Source organism: Callorhinus ursinus, unplaced genomic scaffold (genome assembly GCF_003265705.2).
Source record: "Callorhinus ursinus isolate GAN/ISIS: 27379988/994484 unplaced genomic scaffold, GSC_fseal_2.0 scaffold1, whole genome shotgun sequence".
NCBI classification, from domain to species: Eukaryota; Metazoa; Chordata; class Mammalia; order Carnivora; family Otariidae; genus Callorhinus; species Callorhinus ursinus.
The window spans coordinates 137,917,486-137,940,457 of NW_027397063.1; the positions used below are offsets into that span (position 1 = coordinate 137,917,486).

The following is a 22,972-nucleotide window of genomic DNA, read 5'->3' on the forward strand; positions in this document are numbered from 1 at the left end:
AAATAAGGCCCTAGGAGAAGGAGGGAGGGGCTAAGATCTATAAAATTGGTAGAGACATGGGCCAGAGTCCAGAAGAAGAACCTACCCTCTTTTGTAACGGAAGATAGAAAACAATGAGTGTGTCTTCAGCAAGTTTACAAGTTTGGTCAGAGAAAATTGAGACCATTCCTGTGTGATGAATTCTCTCTGTGAAAAAGGGAATTTCATTTGTTGAGCGTGAGGGAGAGATGGAGTAGAAAGTGAGGAGGGGAGAAGAGCTGAAATAGTACCTATAGGGAATGAGAGAAACCATTGACAAGGGAAATGTAGGCTTGCCGAGCCACTTGGAAGACCCAGGTGGGGTGGGAGACAGTAATTGGACATCCATACTCATGGTTTATTTTCCCTACCAGAAGCCAGCAGTCCTGGCCAGGAAACAAAGTTGAATGATCTAGAATTGGGGTTTTGACTTAGGAACTTGGTTCTGGAATGATGGGGCACAGTCTAGGCTTCGTAGAAAGAAAAGTGACAAGATGAGGGATAGATGGCAAATGAAAAGAGCAGAAGAGCCAGGGGTAAATATATCTCCTTGAGGTCCAAGAACACATGGTGAGTGAGTAATTGACAGAGAACCGTGTGCCAAAAGGTTGTGGTCAAAAGGGGGGTAATTGCATCTCAAACTTCAGAAGTTGAGCAATTTCAGGTGATAATAAGCTCGAGGATATAGCTTTGGGAGAGCTTGGAAGAAACAGAGTGGTGGTGAGGCCAGTGGAGATGAAGAAGTAGGGGAATTGGGGGCCCAGAACCATTCTGACTGGTGTCAGGTGATATCTCATTATAGTTTTGTTTTGCATTTCCCTGATGGCGAGTAGTGTTCAGCATCTTTTCATGTGTCTGTTGGTGATCTGTATGACTTTTTGGAGAAATGTCTATTCGTGTCTTCTGCCCATTTTTTGATCGGATTATTTGGTTTTGGGATACTGAGTTGTGTCAGTTCTTTATATATTTTAGATACTAACCCTTTATCAGATATGTCATTTGCAAATATTGTCTCCCATTAAGTAGGTTGCCTTTTACTTTTGTTGATTGTTTCTTTCACTGTGCAGAGACTTTATTTTGATGTAGTTCCAATAGTCTATTTTTGCTTTTATTTCCCTTGCCTCAGGAGACATATTTAGAAAAATTTTGCTATAGCAAACATCAGAGAGATTACTGCCTGTGCTCTCTTCAAGGATTTTTATGGTTTCAGGTCTCACATTTAGGTCTTTAATCCATTTTGAGATTATTTTTGTGTATGGTCAAAGAAGGGGATCCAGTTTCATTGTTTTGCATGTGGCTGTCCAGATTTCCCAACACCATTTGTTGGAAAGACTGTCTTTTCCCTATTGTATATTCATGCCTCCTTTGTCAAAAATTAATTGACCATATAATTGCAGGTTTATTTCTGGGTTTTCTATTCTATTCCATTGATCTATGTGTCTATTTTTATGCCAGTACCATACTGTTTTAATTACTACTGCTTTGTAATATACCTTGAAATCTGGAATTGTGATACCTCCAATTTTGTTTTGTTTTGTTTTTCAAGATTGCTTTGGCTATCTGAGGTCTTTTGTGGTTCCATACAAATTTTAGGATTGTTTGTTCTAGTTCCATGAAAAACATTGTTGGTGTTTTGATAGGGATTGCATTAAATGTGTAGACTGCTTTGAGTAGTATAGACATTTCAACAATATTGGTTCTTTCAATCCATGAGTTTGGAATATCTTTCCATTTCTTTGTACCATCTTGAATTTCGTTCATCAATGTTCTGTAGTTTTCAGAGTACAGATCTCTCACCTCTCTGGTTAGATTCATTCCTACATACTGTACTGGTGCAATTGTAAATGAGATTGTTTTCTTAATTGCACTTTTTGCTGCTTCATTATTAGTGTATAGGAATGCAACAGATTCCTGTACATTGATTTTGTATCCTGTGACTTCACTGACTTCATTTATCAGTTCTAGGAGTTTTTTGGTGGGATCTTTAGGGTTTTCTCTATATAGTATCATGTCATCTGCAAATAGTGAGAGTTTTACTTCTTCCTTACCAATTCAGATTCCTTTTCTTTCTTTCTGTTGTCTAATTGCTGAGGCTAGGACTTCCAGTACTATGTTGAATACAATAGGTGAGAGTGGACATCTTTGTCTTGTTCCTGATCTTAGGGGAAAAGCTCTCAGGTTTTTACCATTGAGTATGATGTTGGCTGTGGGTTTTTTGTATAAGGCCTTTATTATATTGAGGTATGTTCCCTCTAACCCTATTTTATTGAGGGTTTTTTAATCATGAATGGATGTTGTACATTGTCAAATGCTTTTCCTGCATCTATTGAAGTGATCATATGGTTCTTATCCTTTCTCTTATTGATGCAATGTATCGTGTTGATTGTTTTGTTAATATTAAACCACCTTTGCATGCCAGGAATAAATCCCACTTTATCGTGGTGTATATTTTTTAATATATTGTTGGATTCAGTTTGCTAATATTTTGTTGATGTTTCTGCATCTATGCTCATCAGAGATATTGGCCTGTAGTTCTCTTGTGTGTGTGTGTGTGTGTGTGTGTGTGTGTGTGTGTGTGTGTGTGTGGTGTCTTGATCTAGTTTTGGTATCAGGGTGACACTGGCCTCATAGAATGAACTTGGAATCTCTCCTTCCTCTTGTATTTTTTGGAATAGTTTGAGAAGAATAGGTATTAACTCTTCTTCAAATGTTTGGCAGAATTTGCCTGTGAAAGCATCTGGTCCTGGATTTTTGTTGTTGGGAGTCTTTTTTGATTACTGATTCAATGTCATTGCTGGTAATTGGTCTGTTCAATTTTCTATTTATTCCAGCTTTAGTTTTAAGAGGTTATATTTCTAGGAATTTATCCATCTCTTCTAAGCTGTCCAATTTGTTGCCATATAGGTTTTCATAATATTCTGTTACAACTGTTTGTATTTCTGTGGTGTTGGTTGTTATTTCTCCTTTCATTAGTGATTTTGTTTATTTGGATTCTCTCTATCTCTTTCCCTCTCTCTCTCTCTCTCTCTCTCATGAGTCTCGCTAGAGGTTTATCAATTTTGTTGACCTTCAAAGAACCAGCTCCTGGTTTCATTGATCTGCTCTATTACATTTAGTTTCTATATCCTTTATTTCTGCTCTAATCTTCATTATTATTATGTTTTAAATATATGTTAGATCCACCTGGGCCAAAATGTCATTCAAAGCCACTGTTTCCTTGTTGATTTTTCTGTTTGGATAATGTACCCATTAATGTAAGTAGGGTGTTTTAAGTCCCTTACTATTATTGTATTACTATTGATTGCTTCCATTATGTTAATAGTTGATTTATGTACTTGGTTGCCCTCATGTTGGGTGTATAAATATTTACAATTGGTATATCTTTTTGTTGGATTGTTCCCTTTATGATTATATGGTGTCCTTCTTTGTCTGTTGTTACAGTCTTTGTTTTAAAGTATATTTTGGCTGATATATATATATATTACTATCCTGGCTTTCTTTTCACTTCCATTTGCATGATAAATGTTTTTCCCTCCCTCTACTTTCAATCTGCATGTGTCTTTAGGTCTGTAATGAGTCTCCTGTAGGCAGCATATAGATGGGTCTTTTTTTTTTTTTTAATCCACTCTGTCACCCTATGTCTTTTGATTGGAACACTTAGTCCATTTACAGTCAAAGTAATTATTTTTTTTCAATTTTAAAGAAATTTTTTTATTATGTTAGTCACCATACAGTACATCATTAGTTTTTGATGTAGTGTTCCAGGATTCATTGCTTGCGTATAACACCCAGTGCTCCATGCAGTACGTGCCCTCTTTAATACCCATCACCAGGCTAACTCACCCCCCCACCCCCCTCCCCTCTAGAACCCTCAGTGTGTTTCTCGGAGTCCACAGTCTCTCATGGTTCATCTCTCCCTCCGATTCCCCCCCCTTCATCTTTCCCTTCCTTCTCCTAATGTCCTCCATGCTCTTCCTTATGTTCCACAAATAAGTGAAACCATATGGTAATTGACTTTCTCTGCTTGACTTATCTTACTCAGCATAAGCAATTATTGATAGGTATGTACTTATTGTCACTTTTTTTGTTTTATGGTTGTTTTTGTAGTTCTTCTCTGTTCCTTTCCTTCTTCCTTTCTCTCATGATTTATTGGCTTTCTTTCGTGATATAAAATTGGGTTCCAGGGCACTGGGGTGGCTCAGTTGTTTGAGCATCTGACTCTTGATCTCAGGGTCATGGGTTCCAGCCCTGCATTGGGCCCTGAGCTGAGTGTGGTGCTTGCTTTTAAAAAATTTGGGTTCTTTGATCTTTATTTTCACATATTTATTACTGGTTTTTGATTTGTGGTTATCTACAGGTTTATACATAACACACATAACACGCATGTAGCAGTGTATATTAAGTTGATGGTAGCTTAAGTTTGAACCCACTCTTTACTCCTCCCCCTCCCCCACATTTTAGGTATATGGTGTTATACTTTGCATCTTTTTATTTTGTGAATCCTTTGACTGATTTTTATAGTTATACTTAATTTTACTGCTTTTGTGCTTCGTACTTTTCTTACTCCTACTTATGATCTTTTCTTCCCACTCAAAATGTTCCCTTTAACATTTCTTGTAGTGTTGGTTCAGTGGTCATGAATTCCTTTAACTTTTGTCTGGGAAACTCTTCATCTCTCCATCTATTCTGAATATAGCCTTGCTGGATGGAGTATTCGTGGTCGCAGGATTTTTTTCCTCTCAAATATACCTTTGAATATATCATGCCACTTTCTTCTGGCCTGCAAAGTTTCTGCTGAAAAATCTGATATCTTATGGGGTTTCCCTTGTATATAACTGTTTTCTTTCCTCTTGCTGTGTTTTAAAATTCTCTTTATCACTACTTTTTGCCATTTTAATTACTATGTGTGTTGGTGTGGACTGCCTTGGGTTTTTACTGAGGGCTCTCTGTGCCTTCTTGATCTGGATTTCTATTTCCTTTCCCAGATTTGGGAAATTTTCAGGTGTTATTTCTTAAAATAATTTTTCTGCCCCCTTTTCTCTCTCTTCTCCTTCTGTGATCCTTATAATGCAAATGTTATTATGCTTGATGGTGTTGCTGAGTTCCCATAGTCTATTGTCTTTTTCTTTTTTCTTTTTTCTCTCTTTCTCCCATTCAGCTTGTTTGGTTTCCATTACTCTGTCCTCCTGGTCGCTGATCCACTCTTCTGCTTCCTCTAGTCTACTATTTATTCCACTTAGCCGATTTTTTAATTTCAGTTACTGAGTTCTTTATCTCTGGTTCTTTTATGTGTTTTCTATCTCTTTGTTGAGGGTCTCACTGAGGTCTTCCACTCTTAAGTCCAATGAGTATCTTTGACCATTACTTTCAACTCTCTATCAGATGTATTACTTATGTGTGTTTCATTAAGCTCTCTTGATGTGATTTTATCCTGTTCTTTCATTTGGGACATATTCCTCTCTCCTCATTTTGTCCAACTCTTTGTCTCTCTTTTTATGTGTTAGGAAAGTCAGCTATGTCTCCTGCTTTTGAAAGTAGTGGCCTTATTAAAAGAAAGAAAGAAAAGAAAGAAAGAAAGTAGTGGCCTTATGAAGAAGGCATCCTGTAGTGCCCTGCAGTATAATGTCCCATGTTTACTGGAACCTGGCACTCCAGGGCTGTCTCCTATGTGTGTTATATGTGCACTGCTGTTGTGTCTTGGCTGCTTTTTCCTTCAGTCCAGTCATCTACGGTGGCTCTCATTCCCTGTTGTGGACAGGGTTTAGTCCCTGTGTTGTTAGGGGACCAATCTGGGTCCAGCTTGGGCTTGAGTTGAGTCAGACCCAAGGCATTTGCCAGAGATGCAGTAACACCAAACTGCAGGATGCTTTCCCTGTGGTGTTCCCTGAGAAGCTTTTGTTGGTGGGCAGGGTCCACAGTCAGACCAGATATCTGCCCCCACCCCACTGCAGTCATATGGGTGTGTGTTTTTATCTTCCCCTCTCCTTGGTGCAGGAGTCACTTTGGAGTGGTGTTGACCCCTACTGGGGCTGCTTGCACACAGGCTTGTGGCCAGGCTTGTGGTCCTGCTTTGGGTGGGCTCTGATCAAGGTTGTACTGGAGTGGGGGGCAGGTCTGCAGGAGAATGCAGGGATGGGCATGCTATTAGCAGTTAAGTAGCAAGTGTTCCTGTCTCTAGGCTGCGGAGTGGGGAAGGGAAATGACACCAGCAGCTCCTGTGTTCTTGGAGAAGTCTCCCAATGATCCCTGCCCCTCCAGCACATGTTCTGAGATTAGTAAATAATTAGTAAATAAATCTCCCTCCCCTATACCTAGCAGTTTATCAAACTGCTTCCTCTGTGCTGTACCTCAGCAGGGCTGTTTTTTTTTGTGCTATCTCTTCAAGAGTGGGACCTCCGTTTCCTCTCACCCTTCCTGCTCTCCCAAAGCCAAGCCTACTGACTTTTAAAGTTCCAGGGGTTAAGCCCCACCAGTTGTAAGAATTCATGAAATTATGTCTCTCTGGTTTGAAAGCCGAAGTTATGAAGGTTCATCTTTCCCATGAGGGTCCCCCATGCCTGGGGTTCCTGGTGTGAGTGAGGGTCTGTTTCTCTCCCCTTTCTGCTACCCTGGCACCTCTCCCTCCCATGGACAGTCCTATGGGCTCAGTTAGCTCTCTACTGGTTTTTGCCCTTCTGACCATCTTTGATGTGGCCTCTTCTTTACATTTAGCTGTGGAGAGTCTGTTCTTCCAGTCTTCAGGCCGTTTTCTGGGTTATTTACACTGATGTGGGTTCTACTGGTATCCACGGGATGAGGTGAGGTTTGGGTCCTCCTACTCTGCCATCTTCCCTGAAGTCTTTGTAGTGCTTATTTTTTTTTAGCCAGCATTTACAGATTGTAAAGTAAGCCCCACTAGAATTATTTGTTAAGAAGTTACTTGAAAAATCTTTCTTCCTTTCCTATCAATATTCCTTCTCTGAGGCTAGTTTCTCTATGGTGGGTATTATTAAAAGAAAACATGCAAGCACTGTAGATACACCCTATCGCCTGCAAGGAGCATGCTTGTCAATCTGAACCAGCTGAGATAAAATAAAAGAATCCAACTCCTCCACCACCTTAAAAACTTCGATATACAGTGTTCATTCCAAGTGAGCGTATGAGTGTTTAATTTGGAAAATCACTACTTACAACTGTTTAGTTATGATTGCAGAATGACAAAGTTGGGTGTAGTGAGTCTCTATATTAAATATTTTATGTGTACTTTCAATGAATAACACGCACTATTTTCATAATTTTACTTTTCCTGTGTTCTTATATTCTTGTAATTTAATATCTTGAATATAGTAATTTAAAAGTTGGTTTTGTATTTTCATGGTTGTATTTTACAAATATTGACCCACAGGGATTGATTTAAAGCAAAACAAACAATCCTTCACCACTAAGAATTGAGAAGCACCATTTCACGTGTCCATAAAGTCCTAGCTACTTGGCTGGCTCTTGACAACCTGGCTCAGTGATCCCCTCTTCATCCCTGTGTATTCATGTGGAATCAGGACTCCAGCTTTGACAAGGCAGCCTCAGGGGGACCAAAGACTGGATAACAGCTGATGAGGGTGGAGGTACCTACTTACCCACTTCCTGAGCCAGCCAGGTACCTTGTCTCTCCGGTGGGTCAGTTCCATAGCTTCTTGCACCTCTCAGAACAGCTGAGCACACAATACAATTACTTCTCCTGTCACAAGCTATGACCCAAGGGTCGTGAAGGCCACTGCCGGCTGGAAGTCAGGCAACCAGGAGAATCAGGGGTCACATAGAACTATTGTTACACCTGGCCTTATTGTCACAGGCAACCAGGGGGAGCCCCAGGGAGGACTAAGGTTTTATCTACTTGGGGGCTTAGGAGAACAACACATCTGTTTTTCCTTTTTTTTTTTTTTTAAGTAGGTGTGAAGCCCAACATGGGACTTGAACTCACAACCCTAAGATCAAGACCTGAGCTGAGATCAAGAGTCCAATGCTTAACCGACTGAGCCACCCAGGCACCCCTGTTTTTTCTCTTCTGTAAAGATGTCCCTAAACTTTGGCCTGCTGCTTGCGAGTCACCTCTCCTGGTGGTTCTTCAGTGGTGCAGCTGCCAACCATAGGAAACCCTGCGGCATTCTGCCCTGCTCTTAATTGATACCCAGTTCCTGTCTTACCTCCTTTCTCTGGGTCTCTCATGTCTACTCACAGGCATTGCTGAGTCTCCATGCTGCTGGTCTAAGCTCAAGGGCCTACTTTCCCTCTCTGGTCTGAAGTTCTTTGGGACTTGAGAGCAGAATCAGCCTGAACCTTGGGTATTAGACATGGTGAATGCCCAAGTACCAGGGAATTGCCACTTCCTCCAACCCTGGATTTGGTCCCCATGCTGTGGCTCTGTCAAGCTCAGGAGACATGGGCTAATGTACTAAAGAGTAAAGAGGCATGCTATCTATAGCCCACTCTCAGATGTCTTTGGAAAAAGCAAGGAACAAAAATTATTCTTAAAAGGAAGGTGCATTAAAAGGGGGTGGGTTAATTTCCAAAGGTGGAAACACCCTCCTAGCATAGAATGTTTCATAAACTATGTTTTGCTTTCTTCTGTCTCCTGGGTATGGCAGGACATAGGAAGTGGTTTCCTTCCCATTATCTGCTGAATTTCTCTACTGATACCCCAAGCCTGTGCGTAGGCCGACCCCTTGGCCTGGAATGCCTCCTTCCAGTTCACCTGGTCAACTGAGACCATGCCTCCTGACTTCCCTCAATGTCCCTGTTCATCCCGGTTGCCCTCCCTGAATTGCTTTCCAGGGAAAAGCAAACCCATATGAATTCAGGATTGGATCCTCAGGGTAGATTCTTTCAGGTCTTCTGCTGTCTTAAAGTGCCCTCTACCGGCTACAAAAAATAAATCCTCCCAGGATATGTTTGCCAGCCAGGAGCCCACATGAGCAAAAAATTAATTTTTCTAAATTTCCATTCCATTTAGGTCATCAGAATAACTTTCCACCTCCACAGACTTCTCCTCAGATGAATCTAAGTTCGGGGTGACAGCGCTCATACAAGCTTTGGGGAGCCATGGGTCTACTTTCTTCCCCTTGTTGGAAAGGGCCCCTGGGGCATACCTGCCTTGCTGCTCCCAGGCAATGGTTAGAAGTGAGTCCTACATCTGTCTGGTAGCAGATACTTGGTGATCCCCTGGGGATCTCTCTGTGGAGACCCACTTGCCATTTCTATTTTTGTGTGGTCATTGCCTAAGTAGGGGTGAGGAGGGGTGGTATTCTGGAATATCTTCACTTTCTTGCCCCCGCTCTGTGAAACTAGTTCATCTGTACTTGGATCTTCAGACTCCTCCAGGGCTTCTCCCAAGACCCTAGAGTTGGCCCAGAGTCCGGGAAGGTGAAGGACCCCCATGTTAGTTGTGGGTCGGAGACCTGTCCAACAGTATTCATTCATGTACCGGCTTGAAGGAGCTGCTGGGCCACTGGCGTAGCAGAGGGGCAATAAAGCAGTAAAAAGGGAAACTGACTCAGTAGGTTTCATCTCAAATCTTGGATTTTTTTTTTTTAAGATTTTTATTTGAGAGAGAGCATGAGCGGTGGGGAGGAGTAGAGGGAGGGAGAGGGAGAGAGAAGCAGACTCTGCTGAAGGACACGGGGCTCGATCCCAGGACCCCAAGATCATGACCTGAGCCTAAGGCAGATGCTTAACCAACTGAGCCACTCAGGCGCCCCCTGAATCTTTTGATCTTAAAACATTTACTCAGCTTTTTCTGTACTCATAATTAAAAATACCAAGAATTTGACATCTTTGTTTCCTGGTCCCATCACCTGCCTCTTTGAGAACTTCCCCTTGGGCCCTGGTGCCTTCTGGTTGAGCTCCCTGGGCTGGGGGTAGGGTTCAGGATATACATGAAGAAATTTAACACAGAATAGGGAGGAAGAAACAAGCCGCCCCAAGCATCCTCCTGCCACATGCCACAGCCATGAGACAGAAGAATGCATTTTATTCTTACAGTTTACAAGACCTATGGTATTAGGGTGCTTCCTACATTTTAAGGGTTCTTTTTCTTGCATTTAAAAAAACATTTTGAGAAGGAGAGAGCAAGCAGGGAGAGGAGCGGAAGGAGAGGAAGAGAGAATCTGAAGCAGACTGTGCTGAGCATGGAGCCTGACACAGGGCTTGATCTCACAACCAGGAGACCATGACCTGAGCCAAAACTGGGAGTTGGACCCTTAACCGACTGAGACACCCAGGTGCCCCAAATCTTTTAAAATTAAGCTCTATGCCCAACATGGGGCTTGAACACAACCCCAAGATCAAGAGTTGCATGTTCTACCAACTGAGCCAGCCAGAAACATCTGAAAATGACGTGCAGACAGATTTCAAGCCCCTCTATCTTAATTCTTTAGCTAGTATCGCCTAAGAAATAGAACAAGCTTTTACATAGTGACAGTACAACTGAATTCAATGAAATTTAACATTGACACAGTATTTTTTAAATGTGTTCAATATTCAAATTTCTCTGATCATCCCAATATCTTTTAGAGCCTGTTTTTCAGTACAAAACCACGAATTGCATTAGTTGTCTCTTCATTCTCCTTTATTCTGATATAGGTTCTTGGTCTTTCTTTCATGACATCGGCATTTTTGAAGGCAACAGGTACCTTGTTTTATAAAATGTCCTCAATCTGGGTTAGTCAATTTGTCAACCTCATGATTCAGGTTTTGCAATTTTGGCAGAACAGCACAGAAGTGATGTGTCCTTCCCAGTACATCACATCGGGAGGTACTCCTATCAGTTTGTCTCATTGGGTAAAGTTTAATGACTTGTTGGAAGTGATGCATGACCGGTTTCTCCACTGCAAAGGTACCTTCTCCCCCTTTGCAAGTTAATAAACATTCTACAGGAAGATATGTGTGTAACTATCTCCTGCTATCTAACACACTCTCTCCCAACCCTATGGTTTTGGCGTCCATCGTTGTCAAGATGAGTTAGTCTTATGGCTACAAAATGGTGGTCTTCCTAACTCTATTGCCCCTTCTCCATTTATCAGGTACCAGGCTACTGTAAGGAAGGGCTTAGAGGAATGCATTATGCTAGGATGCTTTTCCCATTCCTCCCCTACATCTTTACCCTCTGCTTGAAATGCCTCCCCCCACGGGGCAAATCCTGCCCATCCTTGAAGTTCAGATCCAGAGTCACCTGTCTCTAAGCCTTTCCTGGCCCCAGTTGGGCAGATAAACCCCTCACTCTGCCTCTTCCCTTCAAGCAAGATGGGCCGCAGCTGTCTGGCCATCTCAAGTTTCCGGGGCTGGGAGAGACTGTGGAGGGAAAACCCTTCCTCCCATAGCAAGACTCTCACCCCAACACCACCTGACCCAGCACAGTGGTTCTCAAACTTTAGCCCCAGAATCACCAGAAGGGTTTGGTAAAACACAGATGCCTGGGTCCTACCCTGGACTCTGATGCACGGCCCAAGAATCTCACTGGCTTAACAAGTTTGTTTCTCCTTCAGATCACGTGCAAAATGTGGGTTGGCGGGGAGTCTGGCCCACGTGGTTCCTGGGCAACCCAGGGTGATGGAGGCTGCACCAACATGTCACCCCATTTCCACCTGCGCTTCAGGGGAAGGGAGGGGCATGGAGAGTCAGGCACGGATCTCTCTGCTCACAACCCACAGGCCAGAACTAATTGTGTGCCTTGTCCCCTGCACAGTAGCTGGGAAGCATAGGGATCAGAGGGACCATGGGGTGAGTGCCCTGGCTTCCCGGCCACCACCGCGCTCCCCTTCTCTACCAGCAGGTGCATCTTCTTTCCGCTCCTCAAACACACCAAACGCTTTTCCGGCCTTTGTGCCTTTGCCATGGTTGCTCTCTGCCTGCGTGGTCTCGTGCCAGCTCTCACACAGTTATCTCAAGTGCCACCTCCCTGGAGAGGCCTTCCCTGACTGCCACCCACGCCCTCACAACATGCCGCTAGAATTCTCTGCCTGGCCCTCATCATGCCGTGTTAGGTGCCATCTTTCTCCCAGTAACAGATTGTATGTACACTCCACAAGAGCAGAAGCTACTTCGACCCCACTACCTAGAACAGGGCCTGGCACACAGTAGATCAAGACAAACTTACTCAATGGATTCACCCTAAGGGGTATTACTAGTCACATCCTGCAGGTTAAGAGGCCCCAGAAGACCGTAAGTGGCTCGCCCAAGGTCACATCATGACCGAATGGTAGCGCCTGATTTAAAATCCATGCTGCCACCATCCACTACAGTTTGTCTGCATAATTTCACCGCGTCCACAGACGGAGGTGGCAGAGTAAGTTTGATCCTTTTTCTCTCAATTTTCTGACGACCCCCCCACTGTCCTTGGTTTTCAAAAAACATTTTTTAAAGATTTTATTTCAGAGGAGTGGGGAGGAGGGGCAGAGGGTGAGGGGAGAAAGAATCCTAAGCAGACTCTGTGCTGAGCGTGGAGCCTGATGTGGGGCTCGATCCCACAGCCCTGAGATCATGACCTGAGCTGAATCAAGAGTCAGATGCTTAGCTGACTGAGCCACCCCAGATGCCCCTCAAAACTTTCTTAACACAACTCTGTGGAGGGCAATCTGGTAACTGTGAGATGTGCTCACATATGTGAAAGATTAAATACATGCCAACATTTTTCGTTACAGTGTTGTGTTAGAAAAGGCCAGAAGGAACTCCATGTGTCGCCATAGGGCACTGGTCCACAGGAGTGTGAATGTATTCACCGTGGGTATGTATGCATGGTGGAACAGTGCACAGCCCTGAAAAGTAGGGAAGATCTTTGGATTCCAACTGGACAGGTGTCTAAGGGACATTTAATCTTCCAGAAGAGCTGAATAGCTTTACGACTCACATAAATGAAAAAGACAAAAATGAAACACGAGCCAGAATCCCAGTGTGGTTTCCATCACTTGAACTTCTTTTATTGATATTCATTAGAGAATAAAATTGTATCAGTTTTTTTGATGCATAACAACACACTCTGTTGGTAGTGGTTGCACAAGGTTGATCATGAACTATACTAAATACTGCAACCTCCGAATTGCTGATTTTTTACACTGGTATTTCCTTTGTGGTGATGGGTAGCTCCTTTCTGAATACATATAGTGGTCCGTTCAGTTCGTGGTTTCCATATGCCTTTGTTATTCTACCTACTGCCTTAAAATACATTCAAATACAAAGAATTTCCTTGCAGTGAGTGCACACATACAACCACAAGGGGAACTGAAAATAATGAACCAACCCCCTCGTGTTCTGAGAATAAATAATCTAAAAGGGTGGGACTGAAGCTTGCTCCTTTGAGACATTCTCAAAGAGTCTTCAGTGGGCATGTTTACACTCAGCTGGACACATTTTTGCGGGGGTGGGAGGGGGGTCGGGGAACAGGGATGGCAACGTGACAATTTCATCTGCATACGATGTCACCCGGAACAAAGGACCAGGGAGCACTGTGCCGGGCAGTGCAGCCCTCAGGTAGGAATAAATAAGTTACCTGCTTGGAGTGGAAGGCCACAGACACACTGTGACCAGGGCTGGAGAGAACAGCACACACACACACACACACACACAATAAATAAAGTTCAAAACGGTCAGTGACAGCAACAGGACCAGGCTCCCCCGTTCATTTCTGGTTCTTCCCATGAGCACCTCTATTTGATTTCCTAGGGATAAACAGTGGGCACACGGAGACCAAGGTTTTGGGGGGAGCGGGTGGGGGAAAAGATCTTGTTGTGACCACTCTGTCCTGAAACATGAGGGCAAGGTGTGGGGGCACCGACTGTGTGCGTAGAGACCACGTCCGTGCCAGCACACGGGCCAGCCTCGGACGCCACAGCGAGGACCGGAACCAACAGGATGCCCAAGCCGCACTGCTCTCGTGAGCCAGTCTGGTATTGCATTAGGTGGGTGGTTCTTTTTACTTTTCCCACTGACACATTCCATCCACGCCTTTTTCCCCTGCCCGCCCTCCCCCCGCCACCCCGTTCCTTTTCATCCTATTGTGAAAATTGTCTTGGGTCTGGTCTTAATTTGGTTTGTGACCCTGGGTCCCCAAACTCCACTGCTATCTCACTAGCCACCGGGCATGCGTGAAACCTATTTCCGTGGCCCAGAGCCACAGAGAGAACAGAGACTGTGACTTTCCATCTAGTACCATTACTTCCCTGCCTATAAAAAAATGGAAAAAATAAGACCTCACACAGAACACAGCGGGAGTGTCGATACATTCTTTCAGGCCACACGTCTGGCCTGACAACCAGGGACAGGACATCGAAGGGTGATTTGGGTTGAAGGCGTGGAAAGAAAAAGTCACACCTCAGAAAAGAAGTGACTCTCCACTGAAGCAGAGGAGGGAAGGTCTGGAGGCAGAGAAGGAAGAACAGCCCTGCCATCCTGGAAGCGACATCAGCTGCTCGGTGGCTGCAGTGGCCGCAGACAGAGGCTCCCGCTGTGCCCACCCAGCGACACCAGCCAGCAGAGGCCTCGCAACCCCACCCCGGGCCGCGTGCCAGCTCACCACATGCGGCACCGGGAGCCAGCCGCGGATTCACGGGTTTCCTATCCATGGGATAAGAACACCCTTGGGAGTTTCAGTGCTTCTTGGAGAGGAGGTGGCGAACAGGACACCCGGCCACCCCCCTGCCCTCGGGCTAGCACAGGTGCAGTCCCGGTAAGAGCAGGGATGATGCTGGGGCCCCTCCCGCACGATGGGGAGAAAGGGCAGGTGGATACAAGGTCCGCAAGTCCTATGTACACTTTACAAAGTCTCCACTCTTCCCCCATTAGGCACGAGGTTGATTTGTCTAGCTCCAGAGGGGAGGGACGGAGGAGGAAAGAGGGAGTGCTCGTGGGGGGGGGGGGCGGGCAGGGAAGAGAGGGAGGCAGGAGCAAGCCTGGTCTCCTCCAGGGGAAGGACCCCCCTCCCCTCCTCACCGTAAGCTAGTTTGTTTGGGGAGCTTAGCACCCATCAAGATGCCCGAGGTGAGAGTCACAGGGGCTTTCATCTGCATGCTGGACCCCACCATGGTGGGGAAGCTGCGGTTCCTCCGGATGCCGCTGTTGAGCTGCAGTCCGCCCATGGCCCTGGTGACAGCGGGGCACCCGAGGGGCAGGCCCTCGGGGACCAGGCCGCCAGGGACGAGGGCCTGGGCGGGGCCTGCAGGCCCACAGAGGAGAGGTCCCTGATCCTCAGTCAAGGTGGGGACGTGGGCTCGCCCTGAGTTCACCACTTTGGCCACGCCAAACCTCCTGACTTTGTCCACGAGGTTGAGGTTGGAGACAGACACGTCTGTCTGGCTCTCACTGCTCCGGACGTTCTTCTTCTCCCTCACTTCCCTCAGGATGGAGCTGGCCGGCTTGGAGGCCAGGAAGTTGTCATAGGGAGGGCTCGTGCACTTGAACTCAAAGGAGGGCAGGGAGGACGTGGGCGTCTGCATAGGCGAGTTGGGTGGGGTGGAGGGGATCACAGCCATCCTGGGGGTGTAGGAGTGCAGGAGGGAGCCCCGGCCGGCCCTGTCCCAGCTCTGAGGATCATACACGGCCGCAGAAATGCCCCGCTCCTTCAGCAGCCACACCAGCCCCAGAGACGTGCTCATGGTGGTCGTGGACTCACGGATGTTAGTGAAGGATTCAGCCAGGCTCAGTCTCCGTGGAGTGCATGGGGTGGCCACCGGCGTGGACTTCAAGTGACTGGCGCTGCCACAAGCTGGAGTTGGAGCCGAGTTAAGGCTGACAAGGAAAGACAAGAGGTCATTTGTCAGCAAAAGCCCACAAGCCCCCGGAAAGGTTTGCGGCCAGTCTCCTGCTGGGGTGCAGGGAGGGCTCCCCCAGCCCAGGCTCCCCAGATGCCTCCTTCCCTGTCTGTTCCTCCCTCCTACCCAAGAGGGCCCTAGGTTCCCTTGCATGGGGGCATGGTGCACGTTGATTCCCTTGTCTCGGCCCCAGAGGGCAGGGATAACTGTCCCCTTTGCAGGTGAGGCAAGGCAGACTCGGAGGTTAGGTGGCTAGTCAATGTCACACTCATCTATTAACTGGAAGACCCAGGATTTGAGCCCAAGTCTGAGGGCTCAGGCCTCAGGGATGGGGGTTGGGGGGAGCCCCTCAGGAGACAGGCTTCCTTTCCCTACCAAATGTACTCAAATTTCAGCGTTCCTTCCTAACGACTACTTCCCTGAGGCAAGAAGTTAACCAGGACTATGGGATCTGAGAGCTCATCTCAGGAATGGCCCCAGCAGGTAGGACCCTTGGGTGATGGGGGGCGGGGGAGGGCAGAGGCTGACGGCATGCATCACGTCAGCAGCGGACCCCAGCCTCCTGACTCCCACTGTAGACTTCCCTCCGTGCCACGCTACCCCTTCGTCCTCCTCCCATGGTTGCTGAGTCCACCTCAGGGGGTGGAGATGTGGGGTCAGCGGCAGCCACGTCATGTGTCATCAGGCCTCTATCTGGCGCGATCTAGAAAAGGCTCATGGGATGTATGAAACGTGCGTCATCAAAGGAAAGCAGGAAGATTCCTCCATCTACTCCTGCCAGGCTGGCTGAGGACCCAGTATGTTCCAGAAGCTGGGGTCCCATAGTAACGGGAGTTATGACAAAATAGTTCAACTGGTGCTGCAGGGGCAAAGGCATTGCTGTCTGCTTAAAAAACAGGAAAGGCCCTCTCTTAACAGCTGGTACAGGGATGGGGCTGGGAGGCCACACAGGCACAAAGGCCCTTCATGGCCGCTGGATAAACCGCCAAGGGCAAAGCAGCATACCCTTCCCCTTATAGTCTTGTGAGCCCTGCCCTGCTACCCACCCAAGGACATGGCAGGGGCTGCAGGTGCCCTTTGGAGCAGCCAGCTGGCGATCCCCAAGAGCTGGGGGACCCTCTGTCCCCAGCCTGGCAGGGGGAGGGCCAGATACCTGGGGCAAGACACCAACCAGGGGAACGGGCAGGAAGGGGCCTCCCGCCGTGGGAGGGAAGGTCACAAGCAAGTTCGAGCTAAGGCATCCTTTGGTTCCTTGCCACTGGCTGGTCAGCACAGGGCGAGAAACCCAGAACAGGTCCACCTCACGCAAGCTCAGGGGGTGGGGATGCTGGTGGGGCAGGAGCACTCAGAGAAACACGAGATTAGAAGCCACAGCAGATTCCTAAGGTTAAAAAGTGGGTTCTTCAAAAGGCACAGGTGGGATTCGACAAAACTGGGCTACAGCAATAGAGGACAAGAACAGCCTGGACTCAAAAATCTTGTTTACAGGGCCATTCTTGGGGAGATCTGTGATTTTGTGTCAGGCAGCCGTTCCTTCAAACTCACACAAAAAGCCTTCTCTCGCTACTGACTGCCCAGGCCTTTGCCGTCCCTGACAAGAGATGGGGACAGGTGTGCTGGTTGGCGTCCTATGGCTTCAGGCAGGAGAGCACTGGGCACCAGCCTCTCCCAGGGGAAGCTCTATCACACGATGAAAACAAAGAGCTCTTCCAACGCAGAGCCCTGGGGGGTGCTCGGGGGGGCTGGGGGTGGGGGAGGGGGATGCCGGCTTCTCCAGAGGCAGGAAGGAGACAGAGAAGACAAGCTAACGTTTAGATTCCCTTTCTGCCGAGAACTTCCGTTAGGCCCGTATTAGTGCTGGCACTCGGCTCAACTGAGCATTTAGAGGGGTTAGGGGTATCCACTGTCAAGGCCACGTTAGCCAGGCACAACCACAGAGACACATCCACGCCTAAGTCCTGGGTTAGTGGCGGCCACGCGTGCACACACAGCTCCTTCCAGGAGGCCCTGCCCGAGCAGGCACCGCTGACAGTGTGCTCACCCCCTGCCTCGCCTGTGGGCTCACTCTCTGCCCTACATCTCCTCTCAGCTCAACAGGGCATAGGGCCGCTTCGTCGTCCTCCTCACATGACCTGTGGAGAATTATTCATAGTTTAAGGGGCTCCCTGGGGCGGCTGCTCCCTCCGGGGGCCCTGCTCGCCTCCCTCCCTTTCTGCGTTACCTGCCATTCACCCCAGCATCTTGCTCGACTGCACCAGAAACAGCTGAGGGGGCCACTTCACCATTTTGCCCTTCCACTGGAAGCCAAGCGGACCACCCCACGCCATCCAAGTCCTCTTGCCAGATGGTGCCAACCTCTATCACTTCTTGAAGGCACCAAAGGGAAACGGACCGTGCTGGGCACACGGTTCAGTCTTCGGGTTTTATCATTTCAGTCATTATCATGCGGCTGTGGTGCATGGTTCCTGCGGTCTATTCCAGAGGCACCAGGGGCTTCCACAGGGCTCAGTAACTCCATTCTGTGAAGGAACTCCATGCTCTACTGACAAACTTGGGGACAAAATGCCAGCAACCTTGGCCTTACCGCCTGTGGTACTGTCAGCTTCAGCTGGTTAAGGACGGACCTAAGAATCTTCCGTGGCCAATGAAAAAGGCAACTATAGGTAGGTCCAGGTCTGTCTCTGTGGTGGATCTGAATCAACAGGGGCCTCAAGTCAAGAGGAAAGATGGGACCCCAAACAGGTGACAGACAGCAAGTGCTACAGGATACCTCAGCTGGCCAGAGTTGGTTTCGAATGAGCCTCTCTACTTGACTTTCCTTGACAGCGAGTCTTGTGGGGAGTGCCCCAACTTCACCGCATCCTTACCCACCCCGGGGCCTGGGTCCCTTACCTTGGCGTGACCCGTGTGAGCTCGTCTGAAGGATGCAGGATGCGGCATGTGGTGAAGGTGAAGGTGGAGTTGGTCTGTGACATGCACTTCCCAGGGTGGTGCGCTACATTGGGAGGGGAACAAAACATATTCCTTGCATCCAAGTAAACCCATGAGAAAAGTCAAATTCCAGCATGGCTCTCAGCGGACGTAAGAAGCAATGAGCTACCTTGTTAACTGGATCTGGGCAAGGAAGGTGTAATGCAAATGTTCTGGATCGAAGGTGGTCTTTCAAAAATAACCACACTTTTGAGCACTGGCATGCAGTGCATCGAATTCCAGCTTCCGACCCAATCCAGACAAGGTTCCCCATCAGTGTTCTTTGGCCAGTAGTGGATCCAGTTTGAGGAGCTAATGAGCCCTTGGGGGTAATTTGGTTTCCCTCCTCAGGGGTCAGAATCGGCTTCCTTCTTGTGGTGCTTCACCCTTTTCACTGGCAAACAGGTGCCAAGTTCTGCCAAGAAGAGGGGAGAGGTGTGGGGCGGGGAGGGGCCTTGCCACCTGGAAACTGGGCAAGGCTCGCATGGCTCCCTTTCCAGAGTACACGAAAAGGGGCTTGGGGAAGCTGGCTCCACTACTGTCTGTCGGTGATGGGCAGGGTGGGAGATGGGGCCTCAGCTGCCTCAGCAACAGGGGGTAAGACTCCCAGAGCCCGGGGCTGTTTTCAGCCCTAGGATCAGGTGTGGTCTGATGCACTCTAGTGCATACAGCCCCTGTCCCCCAGGCCACTTCCTTGGCATCTCTGGAATGTCTGATTTCTAAAGAAAATAAGATAGCCACAAGCTGTCCTCAATTTATTTCCTTTTAAAGCTCTAAAGAGCTGTTGTTCAGGCAGCTGAAGACTATGATTTGAAGCAAAGTAAATCACAGAAGCGTTAAGACCATGCATCAAGAAGCTGGCAAATGGTAAAGTAAGGAGTGAGATAGTCTACGGGAGACATCATGATTGTAGAGATCACCCTCATTCATAACTCAAATGCAAAAAAAAAAAAAAGAAAGAAAAGGAAAAAAAGGAAAAAGGGGGGGGAAGATGCTGCTCTGAATAGCATGCACAGTGAGGTACTGGGACAACCCCCCCCACCCCCCCACCCCACCCCTGCAGCAGCTCAGCCCCCAGAGACCTCTTGGGGGAAACACATTTGGTTCTCAGATGCCATGAGCACTCTGAAGATTCAGAAGGCTGTGAACTAGAATCTTCTAGCTCATTATGGCAATTTTTCTCTTGGATTTTACAAAAAAGGAAAAGGAAAACAAAACAGAAGAGACTGGTGCCCTAAACCTACAGATCCACACACAGCCAACTGTGTCTTTAAAAAACAAAAACAAAAACAAAAACAAAAACAAAAACAAAACCCAGCAACCAGATGAAACAAAAAATGTCCGAGACAGGCAAACTGAAGGCAGGCAGGACAAAGCCAGAGCACAAAAATGGTGGCGGCGACTAGAGGTGCAATGTAAGACTGCTTTGCCCCGATTACTATGGTCCAACCCATCTCTCTGGATCCAGGCAGGGGCCCGCAGTCCCTGGCGTGGCAGCCAGCACCCTGGCCACCAGAGCAAACTCTCAACCACAGGGAGCGCCGGGCACAGCAGGAAGGGGGGAAAAAAACACACATGAAAACAGCCTTTATGAATCTTTCTCAACCAATAAATGGGATGGCTTAGGGACTCAGGCAACTGGAAAACTGCTGCAAACAAAACAAAAATGGAATAAGCTATGAAGAAAAGGCAACCAAACAATCACGATTCTCTGACTGCAATAAGGTCTAGCAACAAAAGCAACAAAAGGCCTGAGAGAAGCATCCCAAATAACCAGCATGAGGGGTTACTTGGGAGGGAGGAGGGGGAAGAAAAAGGCAGTAAAGAGAGGTAACTAAGACAAAACGGTGGAAAGAGTGAAACTTAAATCAAAAGCAAGGCTGGATTTAAAATTAGAGGAGTGTAGCCCCTTTCAACACATGGCCAGAATATCGAATCAAAAGGTCCCAAAGGCCCACTCCTCCTCCACCCCATCACACATGGGATCTTTGAGTGCAACAGGTAGCGCGAGATGGACATTTTAGAGACGCGGTGGCATTAGCAGAAGCGAAACCCATCTGACGCAAATGGGTTTTGGGGATAGGAAAAGGCTGCTAAAATTCAGAAGTCATCATTCCCCAGAAGCCACGGATAGGAAGATCAACAGGAATCAAGAGCGCCAAGTCAGAGGTTCGGCCCCTCCGCAATACCACTGGGACGCCTGGCCCCGCCAGCTCTCTGCGTGTCACCATTGCCTGCCGGGCTGCTGCGGTGCTTCCCTTCCTTGGGACACAATACAGAGACAGTGAGTCGCCCCAGGCCCCCTGTGCTCACTGCCCAGCAGCTACGGGCTGATTCCTAAAGCCCTGCCTGCAGGAGAGCAATTTCTCCAAGCAAGATGCACAGGATGCCTTCTCCTCAGCAGAGACAGGAAGCTCGTGGTGAGGGCTCCCTACTCAAGTCCCCCGTCCCCACAGTGCACCAAAGCCCTGCCTCACGTGCTGTGTGGTCTCCTCCTGCTGCCCACTCAGGGCCTCCAAGGGACGGGGTTTCTTGGATTTAATGCTCTGACTTCCTACTTCAATCCCCCGGACTATGGTGGCCCCACAGTGTTGCAAGGAGAGAGTATTAAACGGGTTAGAGTATTCACACTGGAAACGGCTTCCATCAAGCATCCCCTAATCCTACATTTTTTAAGTTTTTTAAAATTTTATTATTTTTATCTGTTCCTTTTCCACCAGGTTCTGACACTGGTACAAACTCCGAATCTATCAAAGAGAACCTATAAACTTAATTATTCCTTGATTATTCAAGATCTTCTGAGTTGGTGAACTACATACAGGTGGCTAGCGCGCACATTTTTTTTTTTTTTTTCTGAACACAGGCCGCCTGCAGGCACATCCCTTCAGCTAGCTGCAGGTGGGGCATAGGAGGGCTTTCGACGGACAAGGGTCACCCTGCTCACTCGCTCTCTGATCTGACCCTGTGTGCTTTCTGCCTGGCTCAGGTGCACTTGGTAAATGGTTCTGATGGGCTGTGCTCCTCTGGGGGGCACAGGGTGCCCAGTACTGACTGGAAACTGGGTGCTTGGGATCCTGCTGCTGCAGCCAGTCACGGGGGTGCCCTGAGAGGGCCCACAGTCTCCAGTGAGCTGGGGCTTCCTCCCTGGATGGCCCTGAGACTATACTGGAGGTTATCTGCAAGTGTGCTATGCAGATCTGGGTGATCGCTGCTCAGTGGGATGCTCGGGCCTCCAGAGGAGATGGGCAGGAAAGCCCACTGCTCTCCCCAGGGCTCCCTGCTCTAGTTGTGAGGAGAGACAAGGAGCACAGACAAGGTGGGGTTGCTCTGGTGGGGACCTGAAGCCCGACCAAGACTCTACCAGCCTCTCCCATCCAAGTGATGTGATTGGTATATACCAACTCATGCATTTCAGTCAATCCCAATGGCACTTTCCATCCCCCATCCACAGGCAGGCTGGTAACTTAACATGCTGGGGAGAACAGAAACTCGCCCCTCTAAAGGCCATCGTGGCACCCAGTCCTTCAAAGAGCCCCCACGTGAACCCACACAGATGCCAAAGAGCATGCCTGCTCCCAGAGGTTTCTAAGGGGAGTTGTGAAATACACACCTGTACGAGGCTGCTTCAAAGGGGCCCTCTGAGGACGGAGAAACCTAGCCACACCACACCCCCAAGCCATGTTTTTGCTAACATAAATAACTTCTTAAAAGTCAAAATTACAAACACCAATCCAAATCTTGGAAAAAGAGGACTTTGTGATGCACTGAACACGTTTCCAGAGTCTCTTACCGCTTTTCACGGGAAGCGGTCAAATCCATGTGAAATGAACAGAATGCCGGACAATTTCCTTTTCTTAACTTGAACACTTAGGGTGAAGCTGCGGTCACACCATTTGGATCTGCTTTGCCATTTCTACGAACTCATTAGCTGACACACACACACACACACACACACACACACACACACACACGCACACGCATCTTCTCCCCACCCCTTCCCTTCCCCCACCAGTTCCGGAAGCTGCCACCACATCAACAGTGGTACCCACAGGCCGGCCTTTTATATCCAAGCCAAACCAAACCCACTGAAAAGAGAAGCCACTGTCCATCCAGTTTAAAGGCGTGGCTTGAACTAAGACCATCCATACCTTTTCTTGTCTTTTTGTTTTGACCTTTTGACTAGCTTCTAATGACTTCGTTACTTTTTGTTC

The 22,972-nt window shown here is 47.7% G+C and overlaps 1 protein-coding gene across 11 annotated transcripts in view; it reads right to left on the reverse strand.

The window, feature by feature from the left end:
• Positions 1-12,938: 12,938 nt before the first annotated feature.
• The window catches only part of TRAK1 (trafficking kinesin protein 1), a 111,386-nt gene continuing 101,352 nt past the window's right edge, over positions 12,939-22,972 (reverse strand). For all 11 annotated transcript variants that reach the window (XM_025883662.2, XM_025883620.2, XM_025883639.2 and 8 more), the window contains 2 exons: positions 18,684-18,786; positions 12,939-15,768 (listed from right to left, as the gene is read on the reverse strand). In XM_025883662.2, the coding sequence (XP_025739447.2) occupies positions 14,970-15,768; positions 18,684-18,786 (902 nt within the window). In that variant the 3' untranslated portion in view covers positions 12,939-14,969. The remainder of the gene's footprint in view (positions 15,769-18,683; positions 18,787-22,972) is intronic.